The sequence below is a fragment of the Lepisma saccharinum genome, chromosome 3, assembly GCF_977018435.1.
Source record: "Lepisma saccharinum chromosome 3, izLepSacc3.1, whole genome shotgun sequence".
Taxonomy (NCBI): domain Eukaryota; kingdom Metazoa; phylum Arthropoda; class Insecta; order Zygentoma; family Lepismatidae; genus Lepisma; species Lepisma saccharinum.
Genome location: NC_139231.1, coordinates 75,582,404 through 75,601,158, shown reverse-complemented (window position 1 = coordinate 75,601,158; position 18,755 = coordinate 75,582,404). Strand labels below are relative to the sequence as shown.

The window sequence follows — 18,755 nt, the reverse complement described above, 5'->3', positions numbered from 1 at the left end:
GGCATTGGGAAATTCTCAAAGCACCTTGTCGGCAAACACTTCAGTTGCGACATGGAAGTTGTGACAGCCGTGCATCATTGGTTACACATCCAGCCAAACGATTTCTACAGCATGGGCATCGGAAATTGGTCACGGTGGGACAAATGTATAAATGTGAATGGATATTGTGTGGAAAAGTAGAGTAATGTTCAACCTTCAAAATGTATAATTCAGTTTTTGTGAATACATTTCCGTTTGGCTGTAAAAAGTTTAATCAATTACTTTTTGATATCCCCTCGTAAAATCGACGTTCCACTGTGTATACAACTGAAAAAAAGATGTCAGGGAGTTGGATCCATTGTTCCCATTAATACACGAGTAACATCTCATGTCATTTGATGAAATATTACTATGTCACATCATGCTAAGTCATTGACAATCATTAAAGGTTTCTTTTTATCAATACTCAAAGATAATATATGATAATATATATGGCTGTGCAGCCTAAGCCATCATGCTTTGGGCTACAGGATGAATGCAGGTTTGAGTCTCCTGGGGAAAGCTTTTTTCCTGAGATTTCGGCCTGTGTATGGGATCAGTGGCCATCCACCATCATGAGGAAATTGGGGAGCTACAAATGTGTAGTATAACCTTGTCACAGAAACCCACAACAACAACAACTGGAGGTTCGTCGTGCTGACCACACATCAGCCGTACCTGGTCGGATGATCTCGCACCTCGGCAGATACGAGTGAGGCCAGCAGTCGGTAGGTAGGCCCTGGCACTCAGACTGTTGTGCCATGGATTATAATCAATTGCCAAGTTTTTTCAGTGCAGTATACGTATACTACAGTGGCAATTGTATGGGAATTAACAATCTATTGTATGATAATATCCCAAGCAGTTTTAAACTTTCAAGGCAACCTGCAATAGTCTACAAATGAGGAATATCAAATAAATGTACTTGGAAAACTAGCATTGGCTTTACTGTTGGGTATTTCATCTTGTTATATCACTATGTGAGGCCGTATAGTATGACACAATGGCTCATGTCAAAACTCAATAAGCTAAGAGAGGATGTGAATGGTTCTGAGCAAACATAAAGGTAACTACAGTAGTACAGGATAGTTTAGCTGACATTCCACCGGAAAGAAAAAATCATCAATCGGCAACAAGAACTGCAAGTTGCAAGCATGAGCGTAGTCTATTTTCCGACTCTAGCACTTGGCGTGCCCGCCTACACTATGACACATTCACTACTGTCTGTCTGTCATTCACTACTCAGTGCAGTGCAGTTTATCATTGTATGCAGATCGGTTTATTGTGTTACATGCGCATGTGTCTGTGTGTGTTAATTTGACAAACGATGTTGTGTTGTTTAAAAGTTGAAATTTACACAAGTACAGAATGGCGATGAAAAGAAAGTAAGTTGTGGTATCAATGGAACAAAAACTTGATAGGCTTTTTCTTAACACCTCCCTATTATCTGACATTTTCGCTTATCTGACGTTCTGCCGGCCCGTTTATGTTGGATAAGCGAAACTAAGAGAGACTCTACTGTATATCATTTCATGTTAAGAAAATAAAAAATGGCGAGACAAATTACATAAAAAATAAAATAAATATTTTTTTTATCCATGAAAGTAATTTATTGAAGTTCTACTAAGTTAGTGGCCACCATTTAGAGCACGTTATGTTGTTATTGTCAGGCTTTCAAGTATGGGCTTCCACATTTCATATCTTTGTTATTTTATGTTGCTTCTTTTGCCGCTTTTGGCTAATTGCAACAATGAGGATTGTTAGTCTGAGGTTTGATTCCCAATATTAGTAAAAAAAAAAAATCAGTGTTGTGTCCTATAATCAGAAGAACTGGGGAGTTACTTGAAAAAACAAAAAAAGGAGAAGTAGCAGACTTCAATTCTAAGATGACAGATACCAGAGCTAATGGGAGATGATGTACTGACAAGTCACCCTGCAAAAAAATTCCTGGCAGACTTTGGCCCTCCAAGGAATCCCACATCATGGAGTTTAGTTTTGTTTTATTTCAATTATGTACAAAGCATGGAGTATGAAAAATAGAGAGCAAACAATAGTGAAACTAACCTGAGTCTACTCCCATTTTCAAGGCATTTTCTCACTTCTTCTTTCAGCTCGTTGATTTGCTTCAATTCATCTGCAGAATCACCTTCAGACGCTTCTGAAGAAGAAGAAGTAAAAACTCTTTAGCTGTTTTCTTTCATTCTAAACATGGAATAAATAAATGACCATTTAGCTGAAATATGCACTTTTTTTTTCGTATGGTATATTAAATGTGGCTGTCCCCTGCCTTCCCATTATTTTTTTCTTCTGGTGACATCATTGACAAGAATATAAACATTGTTTATTGTAACATTTCAGAAGATGACACTCAACTGCCACTAATATCTGTAAATATTAACAAAGAAGGGGACAGGCTACATTCTCTAGACAATATAGAATTTTTTTTTATCTCAGGGTGTGATATTTTCAAATTCTATTTTCTTCATTCCATATACAGGGTGCTCAGAAATTCCCCTTACAAACTCCTAGGGCTAGTCGAGGGGACTGAGTAGACAATATTGGGAATAGGAACCCTGACAATGTGTCTGATATGCCTGTGTTGATACATGACATCAGAAGATCACCTGATGGCAGTGATGTCTACCCTGCCGCGGTATCCTGCCTGGAGCCCCATTCTTGTGCCTGTGCGTCTCCGATGAAGATGGTTGAGTACACGTTTGCAGAATACACTGACATGATCCTTGTGTATGGCGCAGCGGAAGGGAATGGAAGAGCAGCTCGTCGGCTGTATCAAGAGCATTATCCACAACGTGCAACTCCATTGCCAGCATTACTCAACAGCTCCGAGAACGAGGTACCTTCACTGCTGACAGGAAGGATTGGGGTACTCCAAAGAGATGTCGCGAGCCCGAATTGGAAGAGGCTGTACTGCACCACATTGAACAGGACCAGTCAACAAGTACGCGAACAATTGCACATGCAATGGGTGTTTCTCGCAGCATCATGCGAGAGGTTCTGCATGAGCAACAACTACATCCTTACCACCACCAAAGGGTACATACAGGCTTTGAGATCAGCCGATTTTGTACCACATGTTAACTTCTGCACATGGTTTCTGCATCGCTGCATCGACGAGCCCCAGTTTCACGTCGAGTTCTGTTCAAAGATGAATGTAAATTCACTAGGGAGTGTGTTCTCCATTCTCGAAACAGCCATGTCTGGGCAGACGAAAACCCTCATGCGATGCATGTCAGGGGATTCCACCACAGATTTGCTACCAATGTGTGGGCAGGTATTCTGGAAGGTCATGTGATCGGGCCGTACCTTCTTCCAGCCAGGTTAAAAGGTTCTGCATACTTGATCTTCCTACAGGAAGTATTGGCCCTGTCCTTGGATGCTGTGTCCGTCAGGAACTGGGGTTTCAGCACGATGGCGTACCGCCTCACTTTACACGTGACGTTTGGAGACATCTTAACCGAAGATTCGGGCAAAGATGGATAGGCCGAGATAGTCCAACCGCGTGGCCCCCACGATCGCCGGATTTAATGCCATTGGACTATTTCTTGTGGGGTCGTATGAAGAGGATGGTGTACGAGACTCCTGTAGAGACAGAGGAGGAACTGCTGGCATGAGCTATGGTTGCTGCACAAGAGATTGACGGGACACCAGGTGTGATGGAGCAAGTGTACTGGAACATGATTCGTTGGTACAATGTGCGCAACGATGTTGGTGGTCGTCACATCGAGCCACTGTTGTAGTTGAGCAGTGCCGTATGCGCCACATCCAGTGCAGAAGACAGAAACAAATTGTTGAGTTCCACTGTCGACACAAGTGTTATTGTGATCAATGAATAGTACGTTTCTTTCTTGTTCCCTTGGCATTGTTACCAAATAAATTTGTTTGTATTATGTACGGAGTCATACGTCATTCAATTCTGTATCTTACATACACCTCATTTGACATGGTTTCAATAAATGATTACACTTTAGGTCATCAGGTGATCTTCTGACATCATGTACTGCCTACCCTGGTTGCATACCAACACAGGCACATCCGACATATTGTCATGGTTGTAGCACTGGGTTCCTATTACAAATATTGTGTACTGAGTGCCCTCTACTAGCCCTAGGAGTTTGTAAGAGGAATTTCCGAGCACCTTGTATATTATTTATTAGTGGAGTAAAATATAATAAAATTCCCAGTCTCTTTTATTAGTTTAAAATGTTGAAAGGAAACCAATAAATATAACATGTGACACTCATGAGTCAAAATGCAACTCCAATTTATAATTTTTATTAAAATTGCAATAAATACGCTTCAAGCCATGCAGCACAAGAATAAGAAGCTCCTAATGATGAAAACTTGACATTTTAAGAATGTTGTTTCACATCATCACAATAAAAAGGAAGAAAAGACCAATAATGCTACTATTTTCTGGAAGCAGTTTAAATGTATATGTATTTCCCTCCTCTTCTAGCATTTTTATCTTGATGATGTGGTGTCCCCAATTTGCCAAAACCCTGATTTATTCTATTTTATTTTTTGGTCACATTGTGATTCTGGTGTTTTAATCTTGTTTTAAATAAGGTAAGAATACACACGTTTCAGCAAGCAATATCATTCATGTTTCAAGTAATATAAATATTAATTCCAGTGATGGCATCAAAGGGGAGCAGGGGGTGGATGCCACTGGTTGGCTTCCACTCTACTGTACCCTCATCAAACAAGATCTTTGTCTTTTCATTTTTTATAGCAGCTCCACATCTCAACCATCTGTTGCAGTTCAAGCAACGTTCTAGTTCTACAGAAGGTCATTCGGGATCTCTGAGGACAATGTTGGAAGGGTGATAAGTTCATGAAAACCCATGTCGCCACCAACGATCATGCTCAATTGGAAAACCAGCATTCCGCGCTATAGCCCGACAACAGTTTCCATTGCAACAGACTTTTCCGAAGAGTTATCATGTCCAACTTTTCCCACTCCTCCTGACAGGCTTTCCAGAGGCCATTGAGAGTGCGTGGACGTCTCTTTCCTAAGACCCGTTTTAGGAGTCCAAATGCACAGAAGTCCATGGGTGACCCATCTGGCACCTTGACCGGAATGTCGCTGTAAGGAATTGCACGGATGCCAGTCTCCACCTCCATTCGCTGTAAGAACAGACGAGTCGAACGGGAGGTATGGCTGGATGCTTTATCTTGGTGCACCCATACCTGGTTTTTGGGCCCCCCATACAGTGCCGGGATATCTATGTTATAAATGGGTGTTAAAACCTCATCCTGATAGTACGTGGAGTTCACCTTCACATTATTAGCTACACAGCGAATTGCTAGCTTGCCATTATAGCAGTATCCAGCGATGATCATGAAACCCCGTGGAAAACTTTCCTGGCATTCTCGATACAATGTTTGATGATTGTTTTTGTCGCAAGGGCGGTAGTAAATCACGTGGGGTTTGTGCCAGTCACTAAGGTAGACATATGCTTCGTCCAATGTCACCACATTTTTCCATCTCTCCCCTGCAAGATAGGTCTCATAGAGCTTTCTAGCGTTCGTGCGACATTCCGCAATGTGACGAGGCAACAGCTTGTGAACTCGCCGCTTATCCTGCATTTCTAGTTGCAGGTTCTTCTTGATTATGGTGTTCACTGTTGACACAGACATTCCCAACTTACGTGTGATACTCCTTTTGGGGGCAGGGTTAACACTTGACACAAGGGCCTTCACTTTTCTCACTATGTCCGGTGTACGACTCGTAGCTGCTCGTGGATTTGCCTGTTTCTTCCCCTGTGGAATTAGGCCCAGTTGGCCTTTGCCTTTTTTGTTCAATACCGCACCAATCCCGTTCTTCGATATCACAAAACCACGCTTCTTGCGCATTCCTTTGATTGCCGAATAGCTATATTTAGCATCGGAAAGGGCTGTTATGTAGCCCTCCCAGTATGGTTCAATTTTTGTAGATAAATGGCACAACACTCTGCACACGCGTTCTCGGTACTGACGTGACTCAGCATGCACCATTTGGACGGACTGACGTTGATAACAGTGCCGCCAGCAGCTTTCAAAATCGTCACCAGAGATCCCAAACAACCTTCTGTAGACATATTCAGTACAACTGATCTTAACTGCATCTTGTATCCTTTGTTTCGGGCTGTAGTGCTCTGTACTTTTGTACGATACTCACAGTATGATTGGTAACTTCATCAGAGAAACAAATATGACTGCAGAAGTCATCTTCAGAAACTCATTCCACCATGGTAATTTCAAATATATATATACACATTTTTTTAAAATTGTGAAAATATAGTTGCAAAGTCTTGTGCAGTACATTGAAGGGCTTGGGGGTAAAACAAGGAAAGTGAAATTTATTTCAGTTTTGAACTTATTAATTTCAAAGGTCCTCTGCCTTCATTTTCTGAGGTTTCTTAGATGCAAGTAGCTATGTGCTACTTGCTAGGGTCATTCCATGTCAAATCAACAATGTCCTCAACCTTACATTTTTTTGATTCATTTGACATTTGGCATATTGGAAGGGCCTTCTGAGGTAGGAAAATATGCAAGGTTGCAGATATATCTTTCGTATTTCCGAAATTACAGTGTTGCAAACTGCGTGACTTTCACCATTTTTTCCAACATCATGCTAACTTTAAATTGCAATATTTTGGAAACCAGGGCACGTATAGAAGTGATTCGGATGGCATTGGAAAGGTCTTGAAGGGCTTATTGACACAAGATATAGAATGCTTATGTCAGGGTAAAATACCCTATCCTATCCTAACCTAACCTAACCTAAATCTAAGATAACTCCGGATCCCATTGGCTTCCCATTTTCAAATTTGTATACTTATTGAGTAATAGTGTATGTATGACGTAATTTTTTGAAAAAATGAAGACCAGTTTTTAAGAAAATAACTACCAAAGTTCTCTTTACACCACATTCAATTGTTTTTCTTTTTACCCTGGCATAGGCATGCTATATCTTGTGTGAATGAGCCCTTCAAGACCTTTCCAACGCCATCCGAATCACTTCTATAGGGGGCACTGGTTGCCAAAATATTGCAATTTAAAGTCAACATGATGTTGAAAAAAATGGTCAAAATCGCAGTTTGTAACACTGTAATTTCGAAAAAAAAAAAAAAAAAGATATAGATCTGCAAAGTTAACTATTTTCCTACCTCAAGTGGCCCTTCCAGTATGCCAAATTTCAAATGAATCAAAATATGTGAGGTTGAAAAGAGCCTCTTCACTAGTTGATTTCACATGGAATGCACCATAAATGCTTTCTATGCAATCATCCGGCAGCAATTTTCATTTCTTCAACTTGGCAACACTGGTGCTGGTATGCTGCTCGGTTCTGTCAATAGATCTCCATTATGAAAAGGTTTTCTTAACAAAATCCATCATAAAAAGATAACATCAAACACATTTTACATATCAAGCAAAGAAGCTATACCTACCACTTTTAACATTCAGCATATCCGAAAGACTAGCTCGATGTCCACGAAGTAATGCTCTTTCATATCTGATGAAGCGTTCAGAACGAGGTATCTGATCTGGTAAGCTTCTCCTTCCTGATAAAGTTTCAGTCACCAAGTCTGGAAACAGCTGCTGATGAAGCATCAGATTGTAGTTGTGAACATTCACGCATGGCATGCTGATAGGTGCAGTTGTAGTACTGGCAACCCCCGTCTGCGGATCTAGGAAAGCACTGTAACGACGCCAACTCTCCAAGGATGGAAAAATTCGTACAAAGCCACCTCGCCTATCAAATTCTGCACGCACCGCACGAATGATACGAGACTCCTCTGGAGTCAGATTCAATGAGCTGGCAGTTAGACGAGAAACGTTTGGAGGTCTGCGAAGAAGCGTGTCTGCAGACTGTACACGACGGCACTGTGAGAGAGAGTAAAAATGGTCTATTTAAATACATGTCCCACACATATATGTATAATTCAGAAGAGAGGAAAAATAGAATTGTGAAATTTGGTTTACAAACATAAATTAAGATTTAAATTTCATTTGCATACCTAGAAGTGATATTGGCCTAAATTTCACATTTTAGTACATTTTTACTTAAAAATTTTTACTTACAGGAAATTTTTTTAAATTGTTACTGTAAGCAATATGGTGGCTTCCCTTGTTGCCAAGGGACCTTATTGATAGTACAGTGGTTAATGAAGTAGCCTTGCAATTAAGGCTAGATTTTTGATTCCCAATGAAGGCACAATTGTGTGTTTAGAATTATCCAGTTGTGTTTAGAATATATGTGAATAAAATGGATTTCAAAAACCTGTTACAAAAGAATCAATTTTGAACAATTTTCACAATATTTTTTTTTTGTCACTGCACAACAAATATTTAACTACTGTGTTGATGGAAACTCTATATGAATATATTATTATGTTATTCAATGTTTCATGTGTTAGACTATGATACTGGAATGGTGCCTGGCTAGAGAATATGTTTCAACTAGCTATTTGCAAATTCAAATTGGTCTTAATAGAGAATTCATTATTATATTTGATCATATCAGTAAATCCTTCCTCACTTTATGTGCACATAATAAAGATTTTGTACAAGTGTAAGGATTTCAGCAACACATTAAAACATATGAGTCATTCCATGTGAAATCAACACAGTAGCCAACCTGACCATCTCCGATTTTCATCAAATTTGGGGAGTTGAAACTATGCATGGAACTTAGTAACTATGAAAGTTTTTAGTTTCGTTTGTCTTGTAATTGTTAAATTATTCAAGGTCAAAGTTCGCATAAATTGCACTTTTTGAGCCCGCTTAGCTATACTAAATGTGCTGTAACACCGCCCCTATTTTGCCTATGAAGTTCAAATAAAGGTTATTGTACAGGAAATTGAACAAGCTTTCAGTGATATATAACAAGACTACCTTTGGATAAAAATATAATTTTGTCATGTGACCTTGACCTTTGGCCTTGAATATCTCAAAACATGTCATCACCAAAAATTGTGAAAAAAATATATTTGTTCCCTCATGCCATACTCTAAAATATATCAAAAAAATCATTCCGGGACTGCAATGGGATCAGAAGATACAAAATAATATGTGTAACTATGTGACTGATAAAAGCCTCATTACATGAACTATGACGAGTCAAATGTCCCTTAACACCCTCTACAAAATATAAAGGAGTTATCCTGGGTATAATTGGTCATGAAAGAAATAGGTTAGGCACAGGGAAGGGAGATCCCTACCTGTATGTGTCTAGCGCAAGTCTGGTATATTGTTGACCCCCATACTGAATTCAACGCAAAAATTTCAAGTGAAAGGAGGTGATGTGATATATCTAATCAGGCTAGAATTTCATGAGAAATGAAGTTACGAACGTTTTTCCAACGTATATTTAGCCAGCAAAAATTTATTACTGCATGCTTGTAACCATTTTCTCTTTTTTGAGGTGTTAAAAAAAAAGCATTAGAATGCTCGTAACGTGTTAGGAACTCATCGAGATCACTATGTCATCTCGGGAGATAAAGAAGTACGCACCATTGCATATGATTTTAATCAGCGACATTCACCAAATAGTTGAATAGTGAAGAATATTGGGAAAAGTATTTCAAACAATTATGTAACACTTCCTTTGGAATGAAAAATTCTTCAGTGACGAGGCTAATTTTTATGTTCACGGTGAAGTTAATAAAAAGAATATGCAATACCTGTGATTTGATAATGTACAGTAGACAGATCCCAGCCGAATGGTTGTTGCTGGTAAGCTAATGATGTGGTATAGTGTATGGAGAACGGGAATGGTTGGTCCATATTCAACAATGGAACCTTAAATGGCGAGGGCTTCTTGGATTTGTTAAGTGAACAGGTTTTCCATCCTTGCTTACGGGATATGGCACTTTTCCAGACTTTTGAAACAGGACAGTGTTTGACCACACTGTGTGGACATTGTGGCAATTTCTTCATGGTAAATTTCTAGGTAGATTGATGGGCAGATGGCAGTCTATTAAAAGGCCTGCACATCACCCCCTTTCCTTTGAAATTTTTGCGTTGAATTCAATATGGCGGTCAACAATATGCCGGACCTGTGCTAGACACACACACAGCTCGGGATCTCCCTGTGCCTAACCTATTTCTTTCATGACAAATTATACTCAGGATAACTCCTTTACATTTTGTAGAGGGTGTTAAAGGACATTTGACTCGTCATAGTTCATGTAATGAGGCTTTTATCAGTCACATAGTTACACATATTATTTTGTATCTTCTGATCCCATTGCAGTCCCGGAATGATTTTTTGATATATTTTAGAGTATGGCATGAGGGAACAAATATATTTTTTCACAATTTTTGGTGATGACATGTTTTGAGATATTCAAGGTTAAAGGTCAAGGTCACGTGACAAAATTATATTTTTATCCAAAGGTAGTCTTGTTATATATCTCTGGAAAGCTTGTTCAATTCCCTGTACAATAAGCTTTATTTGAGCTTCGCACATTTAGTACAGCTAAGTGGGCTCAAAAAGGGCAATTTATGCAAACTTTGACCTTGAATAATTTAACAATTACAAGACAAGACAAACAAAACTAAAAATTTTCATAGTTACTAAGTTCAATGCATAGTTTCAACTCCCAAAATTTCATGAAAATCGGAGATGGTCAGGTTGGAAATTGCACATATCTGTGTTGATTTGGCATGGAATGACTCATATATACCGCATTTGCCTGCATATAAGACACACTTTTTTCCTTTAAAAATAGGTCTGAGAAACAGGATGTGCCTTATATACCAATACTCAGTTTTGAATACATTCATTTCTGGAGATTTTCTGCTCTGAGTTAGAGGGTTTCCTTGTGGTGTGTGACGAAGAAGATTAAAATGTTTTCTTTCCTAGTTAGATTAGGTAACTTATTTGTTGAAAGTAGTCCTGCATAATAATCATAATTATATCATATTACTTCTTTATATTTGAAACACTGTAAATTAATTATAAATTCAGCGATCAAGATTTTTCCTCAAAAATGTGTATGAAAAAGAGGATGAGTCTTATACGCTGGTGCATCTTATATGGCGGCAAATACGGTAATTCCTCCAATTTCCTACTTCAAAGAAGCATGTGTGTGTTTCAGGTGTCTGAGTAAATGTCACAGGTGTATCATGTGCAAGAGAGAATACAAAATCACCTCCATACTAACATTCAATTTCTTCAATGATTCCACTGGCCCTTGTGTCCGGTGAGCCTCCTGGGCTCTCCTCACCATTGGGTCAACAGCAGGAATTCCGATGAGGGTGAGAAGATCTGCCAGCATTGCAGATTTCACACGGACATCTAAGGGAGAATCACAGCCTAAGGACGGCGACAAGTTAACTTCCAGTAGCCAAGGCTTCAGAGTAGCATCAATTAGAATATCAAAACCATACAATTCTGTTTGAAAAATGAAGAAATATTATAAGCACAGGAAGAAGAAATGGCACACATAAAAGAACGAGTTACAACATATTTTCACATTTACAACTTTAATGTCTACAGAAGAAAAGTACATTTTGTTGTTCCTGAAGTATATTGATATTATAAGAAAAGTAGTTAGGAGGCTTGGCTTGTAAGAAGTGTTTCCATGTCTAGTGCCGCTTTTTCTATGCACTGCAACCACAAGACAGCTTTCTGCATGTATCTCACTTATCCCTCTCACCCCTGCCAGGCCTAGATTTAATGTTTGTTAAGTAGAAGCTAATCCTCATAAAAGTGTCTTTATTGTGTGTCCAGAACCAGACACTGTTCTTGTACTCAAGTAAGTGTCCAGAATGAAAAACAGGGCTCATGCCATTTCCCTGTTTTTCTGCTTTGATTGCACCACGTCAGTACCAGGTGTGCCGGTTAATAATTCTTAATTGATCTGAAAGAAAACAAGTGTATCTGGGGAGAAAGGTAACATATGTGCCGTCGCTAGCTATGCATTGTGCCCATCTGTCCATCAAATTGTGGATGCCCTTCCAGAAAAATCATTCACATTTTGAGGTCATCCAGTCAGCAAGCCATTGTTCGACATCTTCGTAATTGTTGAAGTGTTGCTGGAAAAGTGAGTGAGACATCGATGAAAACAAGTGGTAGTCCAAAGGGGCTAAGTCTGATGAGTATGGTGGGTGGGGCAAGAATTCCCAGCCAAATGCAGAAATAGTGTGTCTGACGACTTTCGCTGTGCGTGATGAGGCGTTGTCGTGCTGCAAAATCACTTTTCCATGTCTTGTCGCCCAGCATTTCGATTAATGCATGGTTCAAATTGATGAGTTGTTGACATCACATTCACTGTTTCACCTGGTTTCAGAAGCTCATGGTACACCACACCCTTCTGATCCCACCAAATGCACAGCATTGTCTTCCTTCCGAAGCGATTAGGTTTTGCGGTCGATGTTGAAGGTTGTCCTGGGTCAACCCATGACTATTTGCATTTTGGGTTCTTGAAATAGAACCATTTTTTGTCCCCGGTCGCTATACGATGCAAGAAAGACTTTCTTTCATGACGAGAAAGCAACACTTCACATACAGTTTTTCGCTTTTCCATTTGTTTGTCGTTTAGATGATGTGGGACCCATTTTCCTGCATTCTGCATCTTTCCCATGGCATGAAGACGATCAGATATGGTTTGGCGACCAACATTTAACTTCTCTGCCAGTTGTTGTTCCGTTTGCGTATCGTCTTCGTCCAACAATGCTTGCAATTCGGCATCTTGAAATTTTTCAGCTGGCCCAGGCAATCTTTGTCTTTCAAGTCGAAATCACCACTTTTGAATCGTCGAAACCACCGCACATACACGTCTTGCATTAGGACATTGTCACCGTACGTTTCCACCAGGATACAATGGCTTTCACTCGTTTTTTTAATTATTTTTTTTATTTTTTATTTTGGAACAAGAAAAGCATGACGTACCGCACATGCTCCTTATTTGGTTTGAAGTCAACATGTTTCCCACACAAACCCAATATCACAATCACTCGTACTCAGTTGCACATACAGGGAGTCCATAAAGTCCTGCAAAAAACTAAACCTCTATAACTTTTTAGCTGTTGCGTTTAACAATACAAATTTTTTGGGTGAGAAGGGTGGAAGTTTAAAGTTTTGTTCTGGCCACACTGCTCAGTGACGCTTGCACTGGTTATCATGTGATCATATGACTTAAGATGGCGTCCATCCAGGAAAAGGCACAATGTGTTCTGTGGTTTGCAGAGTTAAAATCTTGTGTTTCAGTGCAGAGAAAGTTCCAGACAACATATGGGAAACCACCCCATATGGGGGGTTGAAAATCCACACGAGTTTGAAGTGCAAACTCGGGGTAGTCCCAAAGTGAATGTGTGGTGTGCGATTTCAATTGACCGCATCATTGGTCCAGTTTTCTTCGAGGAAGACACGGTAAATGGCAACAACTATCTGAACATGCTACAGACATTCCCTGTGCCAGAACTTAATAGGTTAGGCATCATCAATGACGTCCACATGCAACAAGATGGGGAGCCGCCGCATTTTGTCCTTGAAGTTCGGCAGTTTCTCAATGAACAATTTCAAGTTAGATGGATTGGCCGAAGAGGGCCCACACCTTGGCCTGCAAGATCATCAGACTTGACACCTTGCGATTATTGGTTGTGGGAACATGTAAAGACCGAGGTGTATTCACAGAAACCAGCTAATCTGGATCCTAAATGAAAAAAATATGAGATATGATTCTGAATATCCCAGGAGAGCACCGTCAGCACGCAATTCTCGGTTTCACAAAAAGACTGAAACAGTGTTTGGACGTGAATGGTGCACAATTGGAGGTTTGGCGATGAACCTAACAAGCAGGAAATAAACTTTGAACCTTGCTGTAAGTACACACAAAATAGTTTGTTAATAAACTTAATAGTTTTCAAGTTATAGAGTTTTAGTTTTTTGCAGGACTTTATGGACTCCCTGTACATGGCATTTTGACAGGTACTGTCCTGGCAACACACTGACGTAACAGTTGAGACTGTGCACAAACACTTGCTTCCAGCACCATCCACCGACGAAATTAAGAATTATTAACCGGCAAACCTGGTAAGGTTGAAAAACTATGACGCCTCTCTCATAGTGCATGGAATAAGAAACCCAGGAAACACTGTCAATTATCACCAGACACACTTAGCTATTAGAACTCTTCACATAATAAAGGGTATTTGAACTTATCCTATGGAGACAAGGGCCCTTCGTCTCCTTCATTATCAGCAAAGTTGGAGGAAAGTTTAAAAAAATTGAATGTATGATTGAAAAAAATAATGGGATAATTGTAATCATCTTGAAAATAGATTATACCACCTGGTCAATTGCCCAAGAGAATCCTTTCTACATTCATCGCCAGAAGAGCTTCAAGACTTAATACTTACAATCATCTTATTCTTCAGAATAAGGTTTATATTATTGCACATGAAGCATATTGCGGTTACACAGCTCCAACTTGTTTCATAATTGTTTGTCTATTTTTCAAATAATGGTACACTTATAACCAACAGAAATTTAAAAACACTTCTCATGGTTCTTGATAATACACTTCATCAACAAACTTATTTCTTACAACAATAAACATTAGGCCAAAAAGAGAGAACAAATTCAAATCAAATTTCTACTGTGTGTCCTAGCAAATGGGAATTTCTGTACTTCACATTCCTCAATCAAAATTACAATTAAAATCCAATACATGTACAAGAATGCCAACGCAGCCAGAGGCAGGAAACGGCAAAGGATGATGATGACATGTACAAGACCCAGTCAGCCCTTTAAAAAAACTTACCAAAGCAATTGTGAGGATGGGGAACAAACATTTTGCAAGCTGCTACAATGGGTGGAGCTGTTGCCAGCACAGCTTTCACAACCACCTCTTCAATCCTTTGCATGAGCAGCCCAGTGTCCAGGCCCTGAGATCTCAGGTGTCTCAACAAAGCACTCAACGTCCATTTGTGGCCAACATCTTCAGCTTCCGGATCTTCACTCCTAACAAAAAATACAACTCATTGTATATTTCTTGAGGTTAGGAGAAAAACAGAGAGTGATGGCTTCAGTTCCATTTACATTTTTTCATACAGTCCAAGTTTCTGTGTTAGCATGCATTTTTGATCAGCAGCATATTTGATTTCATTTTGGGGTCATAATACCAGGTCACACACTTCATGACTGGACTGAAGCTGTACCTTACAGTACCCTTATAAACTAAATTCTGTGGTGTAACATCCCTTTGAGGATCAGGAGTCTACCAAGCAGCTTTACATTGGGTGACATTCAGTGTGTTGAGTTCCAGCACCTATCTTTCCTCACTTCTGGAGATCGAAGTCCACTACCTTTAATGTATTCATAATATTTGTGTACCTCAGTAAAAAAAAAGAAACATTGCAAATCAACAAGAAATTTCTTGTTTCAGGTGAGGGAATTTCTGGGGGTTCAACACAAATAATGCCTGTCCTTTAAATATACCCCTTATGTTTACTGCTTATGCCACTAGGAGTGTTGTGACTGTTGTTGATTTAAGATTAATCTAAAATATAAAAAAGGAAAGTTAAAAACTGTACTTACGTATGTGAGTATGTTGTTTCTACTGTAGAACGACGTTTCGGAGATTGACTATCTCCTTCTTCATGTTCGTATAAAAAACTATGTACTTAGCATAGTACTGCGTCGAAATGTAATATGAGGATTGTGGATAAGGGTTGGTTTGGATACATTTAAAATATTATGTTTTTGCTTTAGAGGTACGTAAAAAGCTCGTCGTTCACTAAAAAAACTTGCACAATAGACCTATCCTGCAAGTTGTATAGTGATTCATGCAGGTTTTTTTAGTGAACGATGAGCTTTTTACGTACCTCTAAAGCAAAAACATAATATTTTAAATGTATCCAAACCAATCCTTATCCACAATCCTCATATTACATTTCGATGCAGTACTATGTTAAGTACCTAGTTTTTTATACGAACCTGAAAAAGGAGATAGTCAATCTCCGAAACGTCGTTCTACAGTAGAAACAACACACTCACATACGTAAGTACAGTTTTTAACTTTCCTTTTTTATATTCTGGATTTGTGAGTAATACGCGACAAACCTACAAAATGCTAAGATTAATCTACTACACAGATATCTTATAAGCCCCTGATTGCATTACAAATGCAGAAGTTTAATTTGTGTCAAAAGTAAAATTGTAATGCAACAATGTGTGATGTCAAAAGAAGCTTCTGATTGGTCAACAAGATGCCATGCACTTGCTGCTGTCTTCATTGATTTTAGTGGTATTGAGGTACTCCTTTATAGGTCTATCATTCTAACAATTTTTCTCTTTATAGCTCTAGTGATTTCTTAGCTACTGATAGTTGACATAGGAGGGTACTTTTTGTTTAGCTTGTGTCCACAAGTGCCTTAAAATGGGTTCAGAATAACAAACACCTTGATAAGAAAGTTAAGGTCTAATGCCAATTTTATGATAAATATCTATTATGTTCATACCTTACATTAACCACCACATTGTGTTTTTGTTTTCAAGAAAATAGCAAAATAATTAAAACAAATTTCTAACAGTAAGCAAGCCCTGTTGTTCTCTTGTGTATTAAAATTAGATTTTTAATATATTTTATATGATTGAGATGTTACATGTGTTCTGCCTTATCACTAGGCAATCAACATCCATAACTAATTAGTGAAGGATATAACATGGTGATTCACTTCCAATTTGCAGATCTCCTATTCTGGGGGAAGGGTTGTTGTAAGAGTAGCAAGTAGATGCCAGTACAGACAAACCCCATACTTGAAACAAGTAACGAAGTTTTAAAGAAGTGTTATCATGTGAAAGGATAACATTCAAATTTTTAACACACTCTCTCTTTGCTTTGCTACCTTTTGGGTTAATCACGACAAGGAGGATGAATGGTGAACTTGTGAAATGGTGATTGGAAAAGCACACCCGAATCTGTGATATGCTGAACACTCCACCATAGACACCGCACTCATTCTCTCTGAACAGAATTAGAACATAAATTTTCTGGATATATTGTATGTATCTATCTAACAAAGCTATCAAAGAAGACAAATGAAAAAGTTCAGTGACTCTAAAAAACTTACTTTATATAGTCCGAGTGGTATTTGTTAATGCTGTAGTTGCACAGATGCATACATGGGTTCCACAAATGCTTGCCTGATGAATCATACTTCACGGTGGCAAAACGCACAAGTCCTTCCTCGTACATGTAAATGAGGAGTGGATCGTATGAAGTCACAGCCACATATAATCGAAGGTCACATTTATGACCGTCAACTAGCAATGGATTGTCTATGTACTTTGCTACAACAACTGTTTCTTCTAAGGGGACTTGATCCGGCTAGATTAAAAAGAAAAAGCAAACAACACTACATAATACTATTTGTTCACATCCCCTCTCTCACAACAATTACTTAAGAGCATGAAAATACAGTGGAACATCGATTTTATATTTTTCAGGGAACTGAAGTGGAAACACTTAAAAAGCAGGAAAATGTAAAATCTGGAAAAAATTTGAAACATCTTGTGTTATTGGGACTATTAAGATTGAAAGTATGAAATGGGAAAATAAAATCAGGAAAAGTAATATCAAGCTTCCACTGTATATATTAATTTGATAAAATGTCATACAACTGTTAAGTCTTGATTCATATCTACCTTCTTTTCACTAGCAACTGTGTGTACACTTATTTAATTAAACTTTGTTTACACCACATAGAAATGAATATTTACCTATCATTACCCTATTATTTGCAAGATTTATAACATTATGGCCAGTGATTGTGAACGTTTTCTCCCCCAAACACTAAAAATAAATTCGCCAAAATACAGTAATGAACATCATAGTGAATGGACTAGTAAAAGAAAATGTTTAACTGCCAAAAACACATCACTATGAAATATGTAACTGAAACATTCATCACTATCAGTGAGTCTAGGGAGGGTTGGAGTCATAACCTCCTTCCACTCAAACTTTTCTAAAAAGAAAGAAAGAAGGCAATATAGAAAAATGTGGCAATCTACGACTGGCTGCAGAAAAATTAAGATAGTCATATTCCTCTTTCCTCTTATGTAATTTCTGATCTTCACAGGCTTTCACCAGTTCACGTTTTTTTGGTACATCGTCATCCTGATAATTAATTTCTTATGCATATATACATATATTGCAATTATACATGCAAAATGCTAATGACAATATATCGAAATACTTCCCTTAAAGTTACACTTAACAATATCTGAGAGTTGAAAATAGGATGCTGAATAATGTCACTCTTTCTTAATAGAAGTACTTACACTATTGATAATGAAAATGCCTCTTCCACGAGAAGAGGCAACAGGTTTCACTATCCATGGTCCTCGGATGCGGTAATGGGTGGAACAAAATTCTCGAAACTCATTAGGCATTATAAATGTTTGTGGAATGAAGTCAAAATGCTTCCCACCTTTAGCATGCTGCATTTTTTCAATATTTTTGTACAAACGATCCTTCCGGGTTAGTTCATAGGACCTGCAAGCAAATAAGTTACAAGAAACACCAATCCAGACACTATATTATTAAAGACCACTCCACATCCTTGCCTTTAAGTCATGAAATAAGAGGAGTACAAAGTGATCCAATATGAAAAAATGAGAATCTTTTTCTTGTCAATATAAATTAGATCTACAAGTACACAGTGACATATCCAGGGTGGGAACTGACGGGGAGGGGGTATAAAATCCCATTTTGGCAGTT

The 18,755-nt window shown here is 38.5% G+C and overlaps 1 protein-coding gene across 2 annotated transcripts in view; it reads right to left on the bottom strand.

Annotated features, from left to right (window-relative positions):
* Positions 1-18,755, bottom strand: part of TTLL5 (Tubulin tyrosine ligase-like 5) — a 335,902-nt gene that overhangs the window by 20,099 nt on the left and 297,048 nt on the right. For both annotated transcript variants that reach the window (XM_083118839.1, XM_083118841.1), the window contains 5 exons: positions 18,317-18,530; positions 17,107-17,363; positions 14,796-14,995; positions 11,193-11,422; positions 7,473-7,908 (listed from right to left, as the gene is read on the bottom strand). In XM_083118839.1, coding sequence (XP_082974965.1) covers positions 7,473-7,908; positions 11,193-11,422; positions 14,796-14,995; positions 17,107-17,363; positions 18,317-18,530 — 1,337 coding nt within the window. The remainder of the gene's footprint in view (positions 1-7,472; positions 7,909-11,192; positions 11,423-14,795; positions 14,996-17,106; positions 17,364-18,316; positions 18,531-18,755) is intronic.